Below are 18649 nucleotides of genomic sequence, written 5' to 3' on the forward strand. Positions count from 1 at the left end.
TGGCCCACTGGGTGTCTTCTGGTCCAGAAAAAATCTCCAAAAAGTTTTGTTGCGTTTGGACTCCGTTTGGTACTGATATTCTGCAAAGTAAAAAATAAGCAAAAAAAAACTACAACTCGCACTGGGCACTATTGATACGTCCATTTTGCATCATGTTTTTCTACTGTTATTTATAATATTTTTATGCATAATAATGCTTTTTGGAGTAATTCTAATGTCTTTTCGCTCATAATATGCATGGTTTACACAAAGAGGGGGAATGCTAGCAGCTGGAATTCTGGACCTGAAAAAGCTACGTCAGAGTTACCTATTCTGCACATCTCCAAATGAGTTAAAAACCTACGGAGAATTATTTTGGAATATATAAAAATACTAGAGCAAATAACTACCGGAGGGGGCCCACCTGATGAGCACAAGACACCAGGGCGCGCCTGGGCCCCCACACGCGCCCTAGTGGGTTGTGCCCAACACGGCCCGCCCTCGTGGGTTGTGCCCAGCACGGCTCGCCTTCGGTGCCCATCTTCTGGTATATAGGTCATTTTGACCTAGAAAAAATAAAGGAGGGACTTTCGGGACGAAGCGTCGCCGTTTCGAGGCGGAACTTGGGCAGGAGCACTTTTACCCTCTAGCGGAGCGATTCCGTCGGGGGGACTTCCCTCTCTTCTTTGGGAGGACAATCTCCATCAACATCTTCAACAACACCATCTTCTCTCAAACCTTAGTTCTTCTCTTGTGTTCAATCTTTGTGCCGGAACCTCAGATTGGTACCTGTGGGTGACTAGTAGTGTTGATTACATCTTTGTAGTTGATTACTATATGGTTTATTTGGTCAAAGATTATATATTCAGAACCATTATGTTATTTAATACCCCTCTGATCTTGAGCATGATTATTATTTGTGAGTAGTTACTTTTGTTCTTGAGGTCACGTGAGAAGTCATGTTACAAGCAATCATGTGAACTTGATATGTGTTCGATATTTTGATAATATGTAGGTTATGATTCCCTTAGTGGTGTCATGTGAACTTCGACTACATGGCACTTCATCATACTTTGGTCTAAGGGAATGGATTGTAGAGTAGTTATTAGATGATGGGTTGCTAGAGTGACACAAGCTTAAACCCTAGTTTATGCGCTACTTTGTAAGAGACCGATTTGGATCCAAAAGTTTAATGCTATGGTTAGATTTTATCTTAATACTTTTCTTATAGTTGCAGATTCTTGTGAGGGGGTTAATCATAAGTAGAAGGTTTGTTCAAGTAAGAACAACACCTAAGCACCAGTCCACTCACATATTAAATTATCAAAGTAGCGAACACGAATCAAACCAACATGATAAAAGTGACATGATGAAATTCCAGTGTACTCTCAAGAACGCTTTGCTTATTATAAGAGACCGTTTTGGCTTGTACTTTGTCACAAAAGGATTGGGTTATCTTGCTGCACTTTATTTATTATTGCCGTTACTTGTCCGTTTATTTGGGGAAAGTCGGACAACAGATCTGAGGCACCACGCGTGCGTCATGAAATTGACGACAAGATTGGTTGGGACCATGCAGTCAAATTTGGTGCCATAGTGAATCGGGGTGGCACTGGAGAAGTTGTTGATGTCTGAGTAGCATCAGGGAGGACCTGCGAGCGTGAGGAGGAAGCTCAGTTTTAAAGGTCATAGGTTGGCCAGAGAAAGAGAGGGATTGGGTAGAGACAGTTTGAGAGGTAAGAAAAACGAGAACATGCGAAGACAAAGACAATGCCTCGTCTCAGTTCATGTTTGGGTGTTAGAGAAGGCACAATTGGAGGAATATGTGATGGTTTAAAAAGTGATGTGAGAACATGTCAATGTTGGTTAGGTTGTGGTCTTAAATTGCAAGAGGTTTTGCACTTGTCATAGAGCTTATTGCATTTACAAATTATTTTGAATCGTGGTAGCGCACACACATCTAATTAGTAATTTTATATGTTGCATAAGAAACACACAAAATTGTCGCTGAAATGTCGTGCAATCAGAGTAATGGAGCATTCTACATTCGACAAGATGTATGTCGGGAGTTCATCAGTGCTACCGGTTTTGCTTTGCCTTTGTATATTTCGATTTGTTTTTCATATCTTATATTCACTCATTAGTATTGGACGCTCCTCAAGCACATCATAGCAAGAGTCTCATCTACATAACACACATGCGCGTGCACCCACACAGTATGTTCGGTGCATCAGTGCATTTATAGCCGGACTCACCAACCCCCCTCCCCCTACATGCCCAGCCGGACGGTCTGACCGGTAAAAAAAAGAAACCCTCGACCTAGACGAATGCATCATACCGGCCGCAAATGTCTGGCACCGGCACGCATCATCTGCTGGAAGCAGCCTCCGTGCTGAACTTTTTTTTTACGGGCCTACGTGTTGAACTAATCGTGACAGCCCCGTTGGAATTGATGCGGGCCACCCCCACGCCTCCACTCGAGCCCCTCCCCACCAACCTCCCGCTTACCGAATTTACATCTGCCCCCTCACTGACACCAGGCCCCACCACTCTGGCCCGTCACTGCCACGGGAGCAAGCCGGGCCGGGATCGAGTGCGAAATCGCGGAGCGTGTTTGGAAGGAAAACTAGCCGTTAGGCTCCTCGGCCCCCAACGCTCCCCTTTTCCTTCTCCGCCCCGTTCCCCGTTCCCTCCCACCTCCGATCTCCCATCCCCCCACCCAATCGAAACCACTCCCAAGCAAAACACCCTGCGCGATCCCAAACCCTAGCCATGGCGACCGGGGCGGCGGCGAAGACTCCGACCAAGCCATCGGCCCCCGCGGCGCCCAAGACCCCGGCCAAGCCCGCCCCCTCCACCACCGCGGCGGCGGCGGCGAAGACTCCGGCCAAGCCCCCGCCCACGGCGGCGACGGCGAAGACCCCGGCCAGGTCCGTCTCCCGCGCGCGGTTCGCGCACGCCTCCGAGAACTCCGACCCCAACATCCTCCCCTCCCCTCCCCGGACCACGTCCAAGACCCCCGCCAAGCCCGCCGCCGCCCCCGCCCCCGCCCCCGCCCCCGCCGTCTCCGCCTCCGTCAGGAGGAAGCGCGGCACGCCCGCCCCGCCGCCGCCGGTCCCGCAGCGCCGGTTCCTCGTGGCGAAGAAGGGCGCGCATCGGCGGAGGCAAGCCGGCGCGAGCGGGGGAGGCGGCGAGTTCGACTTCGACAAGTGCCGCGAGGCCGCACGCGAGGCGCTGCGCGCGTCGCACGAGGAGTTCTTCCTCAAGGAGCGCGCGGTGTCCGCGGCCAGCGAGGAGCAGGAGTCCCAGAAGGAGGGAGCGGCCGACGAGGAAGCAAGCAGTGCCGCCGTTATCGAGGATGGGGAGGAGGGGTCTGTGGCGGATTTGGAGGGGAGCGGCAAAGTCAGAGCGATTCGGAGCAGAGTCATGGCCAAGGCGATGAACAGCGTGCCAGATACTGGGGCCGGCCGTGTCAAGCACCTGGTGCATGCTTTCGAGAGCCTGCTCTCCATCTCCGGCGCCACCGCTGATGCCGAACGGGCCGGCGAGGAGGCCTGGGTGCTGCCTGGATTGCAGCCGTGGAACGAGGGGAGTGAGGGCTCGCCGGTGGCAGTGTTCTCCTCGTCCGATTTCATGAACATGGGGCCGACCAGGCTTTGCAGTTCACTTGATGGCAAGAGCAACAGGTTGGTTGATACCAGCAAACAAACGAGATAAGTAATTGCATCTAGGTTGTTGCTGATCAAAGTTTGTTCCTCTTCTCAGATCTAGCTGGGACAGCCAGACCGGAGGACGCAGGAGCCGGCGGAACGTGAGGATGCGATAACCTTTTTTTTCTGCTCTACTGTTAGCCATGCTTGTTCTGTACTCTCTAAATTCAATGTCTATTTGCTCTTTGATCTGACAGTCATCTGAATCACTAAGGAGCAGCTGGAATAAAAAGCTCAAGGTCACTAGCCAGCATCCCTTCAAGCTGAGAACAGAGGTGAATAACAAAATCTTTGGCTATAGTTCTGTTTGTTAGTGGGCAAGTCAGTAGTAGTAGATTGAGCATTAAGCATTCAGCAGTCAAAATAATCTACTGTATTGCTATATTGCCTGATGCGCGAATTGTTTTTCTCTAACAGCAAAGGGGAAGAGCCAAAGAACAACAGTTTATTCAGAAAGTCCAGGAAATGTTAATTGAGGATGAGAAGAAGCGCATACATATTGCTCAAGGACTTCCGTGGACAACAGATGAGCCTGAGGTTTGTCATTCTGTATAGCCTAACTTTCTATAACACAGCCTTGCACTTGCATTTTGTCTGGTATAACATACTAGTTCTTGGACTTGAATAGCAAAAATGACATAATGTCAAAACTGATATATGACACATTTGGAGAATGCTGATTTCCTTTGGAATATAACAATGAATGAAGGAATCAACAAGTGTTTCCACGACTCTACCGCCCGGCCAATCCTGTTCCACTGAATGCCCTCCCTTTTTTCATTAGCGACATATATTCGTTTGGTTCAGTATACCTTAGAAGGAAGATAAATGTGTGCTACTTCCAGATTGAAGCTTGTTGTTTGAGCATGCTGTGACTGTTCTTATGACAACATACTAATTCCTGGAGTTGAATAGCAAAATTGACATGATGTTAAAATTAATACTCCTGTGGTATAACATATTTGAAGAATGCTTATTTTCTTTGGAATATTATTGATTAGGAAGATAAATGAGAACATACTAGTTCTTGGAGATGAATAGCAAAAATGACTTAATGTCAAATTACATATAACATATTTGAAGAATCCTGATTTTCTTTGGAATATAATTGATGAGGAAGATAAATGTGTGTTACTTCCAGATCGAAGCTTGTTGTTTGTGAATGCTGTGACTGTGTTCTTATGGCATCTTACTACTTCTTGGAGTTGAATATAAAAAATGACATAATGTCAAAATTATATAAAATATTTGAAGAATGCTGATTTTCTTTGGTGCATGCTGAAAACTATCAGGTTGTTCTCCTGATTGTTATTGAATTTATTTGCATAACTTTTGTACCTGGTTCTCTTAGGAATCACTATGATGGTTGATAAGTTTTCAGTTAACAAGTGATATTGTTTTAACTTTGAACCTCTATTTTCACTAGTGCTTGATCAAGCCACCAGTCAAGGAAAGGACTGAGCCAGTCGACCTTGTTCTCCATAGTGATGTGCGCGCAGTTGAACGTGCTGAATTTGATCAATATGTAAGCCTCCTTACATGTTCATTGTACATTGCACATGGTTTGAAGCCTTATTTCAGTGGTACTAGCGCGAGTCTTTTACACTCTATTAGGTATTAACTACGGCTGTTTGAGATTTAGGTATCAGAGAGGATCAAGTTTGGCGAGGAATTAAGATTGGAGCGGGAGCGTCAACAGAAGTTACAGGAGGAAGAAATGATAAGGCAGTTGAGGAAAGAGCTTGTTCCTAAAGCACAGCCAATGCCGTATTTTGATCGGCCATTCATCCCCAAAAAGTGAACACCTGCTCTGCAATGGCACTTGTATAGATGATATTTCAATTTCAATAACTCATTGCAATAATGATTCGACATTACCTGTTTAGTTTTCACTAGTTGAAAGTTGTCCATTTAAAAGTAACTAACATTTCTTTCTATTGTGCTTCTTTTAAGGTCATCAAAGACAATAACAATTCCGAAGGAGCCAAACTTTCATCTCCGGCCTGAAAGGTTATCATGGTGAGTTGCGGTTCGAGACTGACTGAACATACACTATAATCTGTGGCAATTAACTACCAATAAATTCATCTTTCACCATCGACAGCTGATTGGCATCAAATACATGTTGTGTTATATTGTTGTTCTCTATTCAAAGCATGCTCACCATGCTGGGTTATGTGAATGATGGCTGACAGTTACTATTGACAGCGATGCATGGTCACTGGAAAGCTGAAGACATGGCCCCGCAAGCAACGTGTATGTCGACTGCATGTATCAAGAGCCGCAGAGCATCATCAACACGCATGATTTAGATGCTCCCCATTCTTTCAAGTGCCTAGCTTCTTAACGTCTCCATGTGCAACGAGACTCGGTCTTTGTAGCTTGGGTGGTCTCCAGCTTTTCTTCTGTGTACATGCGTTTATGCATATCGATAGCTCTGTGCTTCAGATGCATCCTCCACCTCCAGGGTTAAACCAGCTTGTTGTACGAGACACCGCAGATGGGAAATTCAAGGATGAATTTCTGTGGTCTTGTATTCCTAAGTTGACTGTCGAAAAACCCGAAATACCAATGTGTTGATATATATGTGGATTTTGGAAAAAAAATCTCTATATTTTAGCTGTCGCTGAATTTTACTGTCAGTAGCGACCGAACTGAAAATAGTTTTGTGGCAAACTGAAGTGCGTATAGAATGAATATGGATCAAGCTTATCTGTATGCTAAAGGACACACCGGATCACTGAGAAACTGAGATGAGATAACAGTTATCACGCCGAAGTTAAAAATTAGTCAGAAAACTCTTCGATTACATCAACTATGTATGCGTATCATTTTGCAAAATGGTCATTTTACGAAGTTCTGAAACCAGGGAAATATGACTTCTGTCTCCGCGGGATTGAGATGAGATATGTACAACGAGATTTTTCCTTTTTTTTGTAAGACAGAGAAAGTCGCTTTAAACACGACGAAAAATACATTTTTTTTTGAGACGACGAAAAATACATTTATTTTTTCTGGGTCAGATTCGGCCCAAACCAAGTCTCTGGGCTAGAATGCAAAATGCTTGTGCTGTGAACATTTCGGTGGCAACCCACGAAGACCCAGTAATCCCACGCCCAACCACTTTCTTTGAAACTACTGTAGCACATTCCCTCACCGACGTGTGGGTCCTCCGCAAGCTAAGCTACGGGCACCCAGCGCTTCTCCCCCACTTGGCAGGCTCCCTCCACGCCACTTCTCTATTTCTCCCCCCATCTCTTCCTCCTCCCCGATCCACCCGACCGCAACAAACCCTAGCACCGCCAGATCTCCACCTCCGCCGCCGCCGGAGAGGCCACCCAACAGATTTCCCCGATGGCGTTCCGCCGACTCCTCTCGGCCGCAGTGCGCCGCCGCTCCGCCGCGGCGGCCGCGGCGGCCGGGAACGCGCGCGAGGCCTCCACGGCCGTCGCCGCGGGCCCCGGCGCCATCGCCCCCGACGCGCCCGCCGTCCGCGCCCCGGTGATGGCGTACGACCGGATCGCCGACGCCGTCAACGCGCGCGTCCGCCGCCTCGAGCACCCGGACCCCCGCTTCCTCCGCTACGCCAGCCCCGTGCCCGCGCACGTCGACCACACCGCCATCCTCGAGGCGCCGGAGACCAGGGTCACCACGCTCGACAACGGCCTGCGCGTCGCCACCGAGTCCTCGCTCTCCTCGCGCACGGCCACCGTCGGCGTCTGGATCGACGCCGGGAGCAGGTACGAGACGGAGGAGGCGGCCGGGGTCGCCCATTTCGTGGAGCACATGCTGTTCAAGGGCACGGGGACGCGCAGCGCCGGGCAGCTCGAGCAGGAGATCGAGGACATGGGCGGCCACCTCAACGCCTACACCTCGCGGGAGCAGACCACCTACTACGCCAAGGTGCTCGACAAGGACGTGCCACGTGCGATGAGTGTTCTCGCCGACATTTTGCAGGACTCTAAGCTTGAAGACAACCGCATTGAACGCGAGCGCGGTGTGATTCTCCGAGAGATGGAGGAGGTTAGTTTCCTGATGCGTATATGTTTGCTTGAGTTTATCACTCCTTTCCACTGCAATAAGGATCTGTTTAGGTGATTTTACGTACAATTTCTTATGCTGCCTTAGATTGATTGCATCATGCCTTCTCTAGTGTTTCATTAATATGTATTTCTTGTTTATTCTGTTGTTTTTAACCAATCCATATAGAGCTCTGAGATAGAAAGAACTAATTTACGGAGACTTGATTTCTTAGTATTAGGAATTGTTATGAACTGCTATATGTAAGAAGACAGATGTAAAATGGAATTTGCTATCAAACTGTTTGGAACCAATACAGATATCAATTTAAGAAAAAAGAACATGTATCGGGTGCTTGTGTTTTCTCGAACTTACATTCGCCAAATAGGTCCTTGCAGAAAGTAAGAACTGATCAAAGGCCTAATTTCTTAGTACGAGGCGTTCTAGTTGTATCAAGCTGCCGCAGACTTAGATCATAGATGGGAAGGCAACATTGGCATTTGATATCAAACTGTCCCAAATCAAACTGGTTAACAGTTCGGAGCAAAAATGAATATTGTATGCCCGTGAAAAAAATCTTTTGAATTTGCTGAGAATATTATTCAAGTAGAGTAGAATGTTGCACGGCCATAATGAGTTTAAATGGACCAACCTGCAAGGTTCATCATGCATCCAACAGCTAAACGCTCTTATATTTCTTTACAGAGGGAGTACCTAATATGGATGCAAATAACTTAACTCAATCCTTGGGTTTTATGAGCATACAAGTTTCATGTTCTGCTCTATTATTTACAGACTTCATTTTTGGTTCAGTAAGTTGTTGTTAGTCATGTCAGACTGCAACCCGGACGTGCAACATTTCTGAGATGCTACTAATATTTATGTCTTGCTGTGCTTTCTTGAGCCCACATTTTTTTCTGACTCTCCTATGTTATGTAGGTTCAGGGACAGTCGGAGGAAGTTATATTCGATCATCTCCATGCAACTGCATTCCAGTATACTTCTCTTGGCAGGCCAATCTTGGGTTCTGCTGATAACGTCAAGTCTATCACCAAAAAGAATCTCATAGACTACATTCAAAAGCATTACACGGCTTCTAGAATGGTACTTGAGATTAAAAATATGTGTCTAATACATTTGGATACTATCATTTTGTCGTATTGCTATTACCTCAACAGGGTGGAGTATCTCCTAGTCGTAAATAACATGTGTTTTGTGTGTTTTCAGGTCATTACTGCTGCTGGTGCTGTTAAGCATGATGATATTGTACAGCAGGCAAAAGAGCTGTTCAAATCGCTGCCAACTGACCCTACAACAACTAACATGTTGGTTGCTGAACAGCCAGCCATTTTTACTGGTTCTGAGGTATGTATTTTACTGTAAGTTTACCTGTGCTGTTCAAATCATTGATTATTTTATGCTACTCAATAGGTACGAATAATTGATGATGACATGCCCCTGGCCCAATTTGCTGTTGCCTTCAATGGAGCATCCTGGACAGATCCTGATTCTATTGCATTAATGGTTATGCAAACTATGCTTGGTTCGTGGAACAAGAGTGCTGGAGGAGGGAAGCACATGGGGTGGGTTCCTTCCCTATTATACACCCTTTCATCTTGTTGTCATTTCCTTGTGTATAACCAAGTCCCTTCGTCGAAGTGACTTGAAAACAATCCACTGATCATATTTCACTTTGTTATCCTGATTTTTTGATATAGTTCGGAGCTTGTACAGAGAGTAGCAATCAATGAAATAGCTGAGAGTATAATGGCATTCAATACAAACTACAAGGACACTGGCCTGTTTGGTGTCTATGCTGTCGCTAAGGTCAGTCGTATTTTTTTTTCTTTTGTATCAAAGGTTGAAGAAAGTACTTCTTTCTGTATGTTATGTAGGCTGATTGCTTGGATGTAGGCTGATTGCTTGGATGTGTATCAGCCATTATGTGTGAACATGTTCTGGTGGTCTAAAATGATGTGTTGTTCATGTATTTTGCCTGATGATGTTCCTTGGCCTTGTTTTGTAGGCTGATTGCTTGGATGATTTGGCTTTTGCAATTATGCAAGAGATGAGCAAATTATCATACAGGGTTACCGAAGAGGATGTTATTCGTGCACGCAATCAGGTATTTCTTTCAATGAGGGTGGTATTTCTTTCAATGCCAGTTCAATGTGTAGTAGTGTTTCCTATGGATTATTGACGCTGAATAGTATGAAGCATATTTTTTCTTGTGTACTTGTTAGGAATCATGGTTCTGATATTCTGTTGCTCGATAATTGTTGGCTTTTGCACTGGAACATATGTATCTGCCATTGAACTTCTGTCTATCTTTCTGACATTGTCATTGCTTTGACTTGATACTTTCAGCTGAAATCCTCCATCCAACTCCACCTTGATGGCTCCACTGCTGTTGTTGAGGATATTGGACGCCAGGTATATGGACGCTATTATGTAATGTCACATGATATTCCAATACGCATCCTCCGGAACTTATCTTTCTTCTTCTGTGTTGTCAGCAACTCATCTATGGCCGTAGAATTCCTATTCCTGAGCTTTTTGCGAGAATAGATGCAGTTGATCCGAGCACTATCAGGCGTGTTGCAAACCGCTTCATCTTTGACCAGGTAATTATTGTTTTGCCAACTTGCCTTGTTTTATGTAGAATTTTGGATATCCCATGGTGTCGGGTAATGCCAGAAAGTGTGGTCGAAAACTAAAAGTTGCTAAAGTTTTGGTCACTTGCTCATAGATTACATCCCGCTTATGAGGTGCCTGCCAATTGCTACTGATAGACCTCTAATGATAAGAGTATTGTTTCCTTTTATTGGAATATGAATAAGAAGGTCCATTGATATCTGGGTGATATGCTTTTGTTTTGTTGTGAATAATGTAGCTTGCTGTATTAACTTATGAAGTTTTAGTGTGCATTTACCTTTTAGTTGTGGCATTGGTATCTCGAGGAAAATTTAGTTGGAACAGTAGCCTAACTTGATATTATGATAAGACTGCATTCTGTATATATTTTTTGTTGCCTGAATAGATGAGCCATATGGGAAATATTACTGTTATACTGTATGATACATAATTATTAAGCTTGCATGAAGTTCAAAAGTCTTGGAGATACATATATATTCACTGTCTGAATGCCGTTTTTTCTTTCAGGATATTGCCATCGCTGCCATGGGACCAATTAAGTCTCTTCCAGACTACAACTGGTTCAGACGCAGGACCTACATGCTCCGTTACTAGATGATTCGACCAGCGGTGTACCATGTTTACAGTCTGCAAAGGCAAGATGATTGCTTGTTTTGGCATCAGTATATTAAGGCCACATCCACGCACATATTATGTGCCGAAGTGGAGGAATTTTTTGAGTCTTCGTTTTCCTTGCCCTTCTCTTCCTTTTGCAAACCCACAAAGCTGTCAATAATGGTAGGCAAATTCGACTGACGTGGCTTACTTGGGTGGCCGTCCGTTGTTTTACGATGATGATGAATCGTCATGATACTTTTCCATCTTGTGTTCGGATATTGTTGTCTTTCGGCCAATAATTTTAATGAAGCTGCTTATGTAAAGTAAGATGGTGGCTGTTAGCTTCGATATGATCTTTTGGGAACTTTGCATCGTTGTAATTGTTGTGATGAGTTGTCTCTGTTTGCGTTGCACATTTCGTCATCACGTGTTAACTGGGGACAAATGGCCGATCATACGAGGGAACCACCTCGTGTTGTGCGTTGTTTGTATTGCTCGATCCTGACCGAGTAGGCTATTTTGCAGTCCGCCTTGATGTTGTCAGCTGTTGCTTCGTGGCGTGCGGGACCGTAACATGCTTTGTCTATCGCTTAGAGGCGTGTGGTTGGCTGTATCATCCTATTGGGTGCATGAAACTCGTTTCGTATCGTATGCGGAGGCCTGACTTGTGTGCGCATGAACCTTAATGCGGAGGCCTGGCGTAGTTGAGCGTAAAAGTGGGCACGACGCAGAAAGGAATGAGCGTGGAGATGGCTGGACACTGAACTCTAGCATCACCCCCTCCCTCATTTATTCGCCCACCACTATGCTACGACAAACTCAACACCACTTCTCAGCATCAGGGGCGGCGACTTAGATCTGCAGAAGCAGCGGCACCGATAACTTCCTCTATGGGCACGATGTAAGCGGCGGTGCAGAAAGGAATGAGCGCGGAGATGGCGGGACACTCAACTCCGGCATCACCCCCTTCTTATTTACTCGCCCACCTCTATGCTCTTCCCTATATGAAGCCATTTGCCCTAGAAAAAATAAAAAGAAAACTTTCAGGACCTTTTGCCACCGTCTTGAGGCGGAAACACCGGCGGAGCACTTTTGCTCTCCGGCAGAGCAATTCTGCCGCAGAAACTTTCCTCTGGGAGGGGAAAATCGAAGCCATCATCATCACCAATGCTCCTCTCATCGTGGGAGGCATCATCTTCATCAACATCTTCACTAGCACCAACTCATCTATAAACCCTAGTTCATCTCTTGTGTTCAACCTTTGTATCAAACCTCAGATTGGTACCTCGGGCTGCTAGCAGTGTTGATTACATCTTGTAGTTGACGCTAGTTGGTTTACTTGGTAGAAGATCATTATGTTCAGATTGTTGATTGCATATTTATACCCACCGAACATGTTCAATATGATGAGTTGTGAGTAGTTCTATTTGTTCTTGAGGACATGAGAAAAGTCTTGTTATTAGTAATCATGTGAAGTTGATCAGGGTCCAAAAAAACTATGTGAAGTTGATCATCGTTCAACGTTTTGATATTATATTGTGTTGTTCTTCCTCTAGTGGTGTTATGTGAATGTCGATTACATGACACTTCAACATCTTTGTGCCTAGGGGAAGGCATTATGGAATTAGGTTTCGGGAGTGACAGAAGCCTAAATCCGAGTTTACAAATTGTTCCATGAGGGGTTGTTTTGGATCTACATGTTTAATGCTATGGTTAGATTTATCTTAATTACTTCTCTTGTATTTATGATGCTTGCATGAAAGGTGTAATTATAAGTAGGTGTTTGTTCAAGTAAGAACATTACCTTAGCTTTGGTCCACCCACGTAACACTTATCAAGGCAATGAACGCGAAGTCGATGAATCCTGGTAAAAGTAACTCGGCGATATTCCCGTGTGTCCTCAAGAGCGTTTTAATCACTATAAGAAGTATCACCAGCTTGTCCTTAGAATAATTAAGGATTGGGGCACTTGATGCAACTTTCTACTTTTGTTACTTGTTACTTGTTATCAATTATCCTGCTAGCGAACTATCAATCAAAACTATCTTACAACATTTGCAGAGAAAACCTTGCTGAAAACCGCCTATCAATTCCTTCTGCTCCTCGTTGGGTTCGACACTCTTACTTATGGAAAGTACTACGATTGATCCCCTATACTTGTGGGCCATCCTCCTGCTAAGGGCGTAGGCTTCAGGGGCGCAATATATGCCATTGTTGATGCTTCCAAGACGGTGCCATTCTCAAGTCCAACCGAGTCCTTCCGTCATCTTTGCTCCGAACATCGGGGGAAACCCTAGGTCCCACTGCCATGCTAGAGAGTGGCGATGCCGTGTCATCGTCTTCCCGTTGGATGTGTTGCCTAGGTTGCTTGTGGAGTCCCATAGGTGTGAGTTAGAAATGGTGTTGGCTGCCTACTAAGGTTTAACGCCCAGGATGCGGCTATATCTCCCACGTGTCGGGGCATGACTTAGAGGCATAACCGCATTTTGGTATTGTCGCAAGAAGGGTCATCTTCACACAATCCCATGTACAAGAACAAGGAAAATAAATAGTTGGCTTACAATCGCCACGTCACACAATGATCAAATTATTCATACATCATTCAAAGTACACACAAAGTCCGACTACAGACGAATCCAAATGAAAAGAAGACAACCCCAAATGCTAAATCCCGATCGTCCCAACTGGGCACCACTACTGATTATCCGGAAAGGAAACATAGTAACGACCAAGGTCTTCGTTGAACTCCCACTTGAGTTCGGTGGCATCACCTGCACTGGTATCATCGGCACCTGCAACTGTTTTGGTAGTATCTGTGAGTCACGAGGACTCAGCAATCTCAAAACCCGCGAGATCAAGACTATTTAAGCTTATAGGTAGGATGTGGTTATGAGGTGGAGTTGCAGCAAGCGCTAAGCAAATATGGTGGCTAACATACAAGTACAACATTGATGTCTACTACACAACCTTCTTCTTGTAGACGTTGTTGGGCCTCCAAGTGCAGAGATTTGTAGGACAGTAGCAAATTTCCCTCAAGTGGATGACCTAATGTTTATCAATCCGTAGGAGGCGTAGGATGAAGATGGTCTCTCTCAAGCAACCCTGCAACCAAATAACAAAGAGTCTCTTGTGTCCCCAACACACCCAATACAATGGTAAATTATATAGGTGCACTAGTTCGGCGAAGAGATGGTGATACAAGTGGTATATGGATAGTAGATAAAGATATTTGTAATCTGAAATATAAAAACAGCAAGGTAACAAGTGATAAAAGTGAGCATAAACGGTATCACAATGATAGGAAATAAGGCCTAGGGTTCATACTTTCACTAGTGCAAGTCCTCTCAACAATAATATCATAATTGGATCACATAACTATCCCTCAACATGCAACAAAGAGTCACTCCAAAGTCACTAATAGCGGAGAACAAACGAAGAGATTATGGTAGGGTACGAAACCACCTCAAAGTTATTCTTTCCAATCAATCTGTTGGGCTATTCCTATAAGTGTCACAAATAGCCCTAGAGTTCGTACTAGAATAACACCTTAAGACACAAATCAACCAAAACCCTAATGTCACCTAGATACTCCAATGTCACCTCAAGTATCCGTGGGTATGATTATACGATATGCATCACACAATCTCAGATCCATCTATTCAACCAACACATAGAACCTCAAAGAGTGCCCCAAAGTTTCTACCGGAGAATTACGACGAAAACGTGTGCCAACCCCTATGCATAGGTTCATGGGCGGAACCCACAAGTTGATCACCAAAACATACATCAAGTGAATCACGTGGTATCCCATTGTCACCACAGATACGCACGACAAGACATGCATCAAGTGTTCTCAAATCTTTAAAGACTCAATTCGATAAGATTACTTCAAAGGGGAAACTCAATTCATTACAAGAGAGAAGAGGGGGAAGGGAAATATAAGATCCAACTATAATAGCAAAGCTCGCGATACATCAAGATCGTATCACCTCAAGAACACGAGAGAGAGAGAGAGAGAGAGAGATCAAACACATAGCTACTGGTACATACCCTCAGCCCCGAGGGAAAACTACTCCCTCCTCGTCATGGAGAGCGCCGGGATGATGAAGATGGCCATCGGAGAAGGATTGCCCCCTCTGGCAGGGTGCCGGAACGGGTCTAGATTGGTTTTCGGTGGCTACGGAGGCTTCTGGCGGCGGAACTCCCGATCTATTCTCTGTTCTGGAAGTTTTAGGATACGTAGGTATATATGGGTGAAAGAAGTACGTCGGTGGACCGAAGGGGGGGCCACGAGGCAGGGGGGCGCGCCCCCACCCTCGTGGGCACCTCCCTTCTTTCCTGACATGCACTCCAAGCTTTTCCGGTAGCTTTCCTTCCAAAAATAACTTCTCCAGTTGATTTCGTTCCGTTTCGACTCCGTTTGATATTCCTTTTCTTCGAAACACTGAAATAGGCAAAAAAACAGCAATTCTGGGCTGGGCCTCCGGTTAATAGGTTAGTCCCAAAAATAATATAAAAGTGGATAATAGAGCCCAATATTGTTCAAAACAGTAGATAACATAGCATGGAGCAATCAAAAATTATAGATACGTTGGAGACGTATCAAAGAGTAAGATGAGAAACTACGCAACGGACGCAAAACTAGAAGTGATCCTGAACTAGTTACGTTCAAACATAACCCAACTATGTTCACTTCCCAAACCTCGTCGAAAAGAGACCATCACGGTTACACACGCGGTTGGTGTATTTCAATTAAGTCAAGTGTGAAGTTCTCTACAATCAGATATTAATAAATTTCCATCTGCCACATAACTGCGGGCACGGCTCTCGAAAGTTTATACCCTGCAGGGGTGTCCCAACTTAGCCCATCACAAGCTCTCACGATCAACGAAGGATATTCCTTCTCCCGGAATAACCCGATCAGTCTCGGAATCCCGGTTACAAGACATTTCGACAATGGTAAAACAAGACCAGCAAGACCGCCCTAATGTGCCGACAAATCCCGATAGGAGCTGCACATATCTCGTTCTCAGGGCACACCAGATGGGACAAGCTACGAGTAAAACCAACCCTCGAGTTTCCCCGAGGTGGCCTCGCAGGTTGCCCGGTTCGGACCAACACTCAGAGGAGCACTGACCCTGTGTGTGTGGGGGGGGGGTTGATTAAGAATTCCTCGGGTTAATTACTCCCTAGGCAAATTTTAGTTGTTATTAGGTAAATGGTAAAACCAAGGTTGGGCCTTGCTGGAGGAGTTTTATTCAAAGCGAACTGTCAAGGGGGTCTGAAAGAACATGCGGTGCCCCCATGTTTGGTTTTGGTAATTGATGACAATCTCTATGGACTAATGGTTGCCTTGAGTTATATTTGAAGGTTTTGTCCATAGGCTTTTCTTGGAGTACATGTGTTGGTTTCAAGGAGAGTTTGTGTCGACCAAGGTGCTATTCAAGAAATTACCTAAAGATTGGTCTTGTGAGAGGTTGATCAAGACTAAGTTAAAGAGTGAATCAAGTTGATGAACCCACAAAGCATAGAAGATGTACGGAGAGGGATCAAGTGATCCCATGGTATGGTAAGCATTGTCAATTACGCTTTGTGTACTAACCCATGGTCTTCGTGAGGGTTCTTTGTGGGGTTAGGTTGCGGTGTGCAAGTTCAAGTGGAGCACCACGAAGAGATCAAATGCTTGAAACTTGCTGTCCTTTGTGGTGACAATGGACCTGTGAAGATGTGCGAAAGAGTAGCTCACCCATAGTAGAGTATGGGGGAGCAATCAACTAGTCTTCATCGAGTCAACACAATCAAGAAAGGTTGCGGTGTGCAAGTTCAAGTGGAGCATCACGAAGAGATCAAATGCTTGAAGCGTGCCATCCTTTGTGGTGACAATGGACTTGTGAAGATGTGCGGAAGAAAGGCTCACCCATAGTGGAGTATGGGGGAGCAATCAACTAGTCTTCATCGAGCCAACACAATCAAGAAAGGTGGTCCAACTTGAGGGAGTCAAGATCGTCATCATCTAGCTCAAGTGGACCATGTGCCAGGCAAAGGTTTGCCCTTGATAGGTTTTCTATTTACCGGTCTCATGTTGGTAGTTGGGAGACCGGGTTATAGGATCGATTGCCATACTATCAAGGGGGGGCTCTCGATGAGTAGCTTGATCGTATCGTTCGTTGAGAGCTCAAACCATTGCATCCTTGCATCATCTTTCTTGGTTATTGTTTGGTTCTCTTTGTGAGTCTTAGAGCTTACGGTCATCTTGTTGACAAGCTTGAGTTCATCGAAAACGGAGTTCGCTTGCATCTTCTATGATGTTTTCGATGTTGGAGGTTTTGCCGGTTCTTCTCGGTTGGAGGTTTCACTCTTCTTTTTGTTAGGCATAACTCCCCTGCCTCTTCTTACTATAACCAGTCGCTGTTTTGATGCTACTCGTCGTCTTGTTTCCAACAATCTTGAGTTTGCTCAATTCGGAGTTCATATGCAGAAGTTATGGCAGTTCTTATTTTCTTGAGTGTGGTTTTTGTCAGGGTCCCAGCGGTAGTACCGTGGTACCCAGCGGTAGTACCGCTGAGGGGTCTCAAGCGGCAGTACTGCTTCGCAGCGGTAGTACCGGCAGTGACTCCGCAGCAGTACTACCGCTGGCTTACCAGGTCCCTACCGCGTCGATTCGAGGGGTCTTTTTCTGTGTCGGATTGTGCGGTACCTCGCTGCGGCAGTACCGCTCCTTAGCGGCAGTACCGCCCTTCCTCCGCGGTAGTACCGCCCGGTTCCCTCTTTTCCTTTCCCTTTCGTTCTGCACGGCAGTACCGCCGAAGGGAGCGGTAGTACCGCTTAACCCAGCGGTAGTACCGCTGTCTCCTGCGGTACTACCGCCCTAAGGTTCATGTTTGTTGCTCCTTTTCCCTGTTTCCTCTTCCTGAGCGGTAGTACCGCTCGTGGAGCGGTAGTACCGCTCGTGTGCGAACTGAGCACATAACAGTTGGATTTTCCCCCTCCTATAAAAGGGGGTCTTCTTCCGCAATGAACCTTATCCTTTGAGCTCGTGTTCTTCCCCCATTGTTGACCTTCTTTGAGCTTGCTAACTCTCAATCCCTCCATGGATTCTTGCTAGTTTTTGAGGGAAAAGAGAGAGGAGATCTAGATCCACATTTCCACCAATCACTTTCTCCTCTATGTGAGGGGAACCCCTTGGATCTAGATCTTGGAGTTCTTGGTGTTCTCCTTCTTGTTCTTCCTCTCAATTTCCTCCCTAGCATTAGTTGCTTCGGTGGGATTTGAGAGAGAAGGACTTGGGCACTCCGTGTGCCCTTGTCATTGCATTTGGTGCATCGGTTTGAGTTCTCCACGGTGATACATGGAAGTGAAGTTTGAGAAGCTTATTACTCTTGGGTGTTTGGGCACTCTAGAGCTTGTTCCTCTTGGGTGCCTTGGCGCCCTAGACGGTTGGTGTTGTTCGGAGCTCAATCATTGTGGTGTAAAGCTCCGGGCAAGCGTCGGGGTCTCCAATTAGGTTGTGGATATCGCCCCGAGCAATTTGACGGGTACCAGTGACCGCCCCCAAGGGTTGCCAAAGTGTACGGGTACGGTGACCGCCCCCAAGGGTTGCCATCTGTACGGGTTCGATGACCGCCCTCAAGGGTCCCTTAGTGGAATCACGGCATCTTGCATTGTGCGAGGGCGTGAGGAGATTACGG

General features: G+C 45.7%; 2 protein-coding genes across 2 annotated transcripts; both read left to right on the plus strand.

Moving 5' to 3' along the window:
* The first annotated feature begins 2668 nt into the window (after nucleotides 1-2668).
* Nucleotides 2669-6331, plus strand: LOC125552506 (translation initiation factor IF-2-like). Its single transcript, XM_048716090.1, has 8 exons — nucleotides 2669-3665; nucleotides 3745-3790; nucleotides 3887-3964; nucleotides 4107-4226; nucleotides 5116-5214; nucleotides 5332-5486; nucleotides 5643-5708; nucleotides 5898-6331. The coding sequence occupies exons 1-8, from the start codon at nucleotides 2752-2754 to the stop codon at nucleotides 5920-5922; spliced, it is 1503 nt and encodes a 500-aa protein (XP_048572047.1). The 5' UTR covers nucleotides 2669-2751; the 3' UTR covers nucleotides 5923-6331.
* A 589-nt stretch (nucleotides 6332-6920) lies between these two features.
* Nucleotides 6921-11288, plus strand: LOC125552507 (probable mitochondrial-processing peptidase subunit beta, mitochondrial). The gene is made up of 9 exons (XM_048716091.1): nucleotides 6921-7712; nucleotides 8649-8813; nucleotides 8937-9074; nucleotides 9141-9292; nucleotides 9428-9536; nucleotides 9736-9834; nucleotides 10077-10142; nucleotides 10226-10333; nucleotides 10872-11288. The coding sequence occupies exons 1-9, from the start codon at nucleotides 7044-7046 to the stop codon at nucleotides 10956-10958; spliced, it is 1593 nt and encodes a 530-aa protein (XP_048572048.1). The 5' UTR covers nucleotides 6921-7043; the 3' UTR covers nucleotides 10959-11288.
* Nucleotides 11289-18649: the final 7361 nt, after the last annotated feature.

This window comes from Triticum urartu, chromosome 4, assembly GCF_003073215.2.
Source record: "Triticum urartu cultivar G1812 chromosome 4, Tu2.1, whole genome shotgun sequence".
NCBI classification, from domain to species: Eukaryota; Viridiplantae; Streptophyta; class Magnoliopsida; order Poales; family Poaceae; genus Triticum; species Triticum urartu.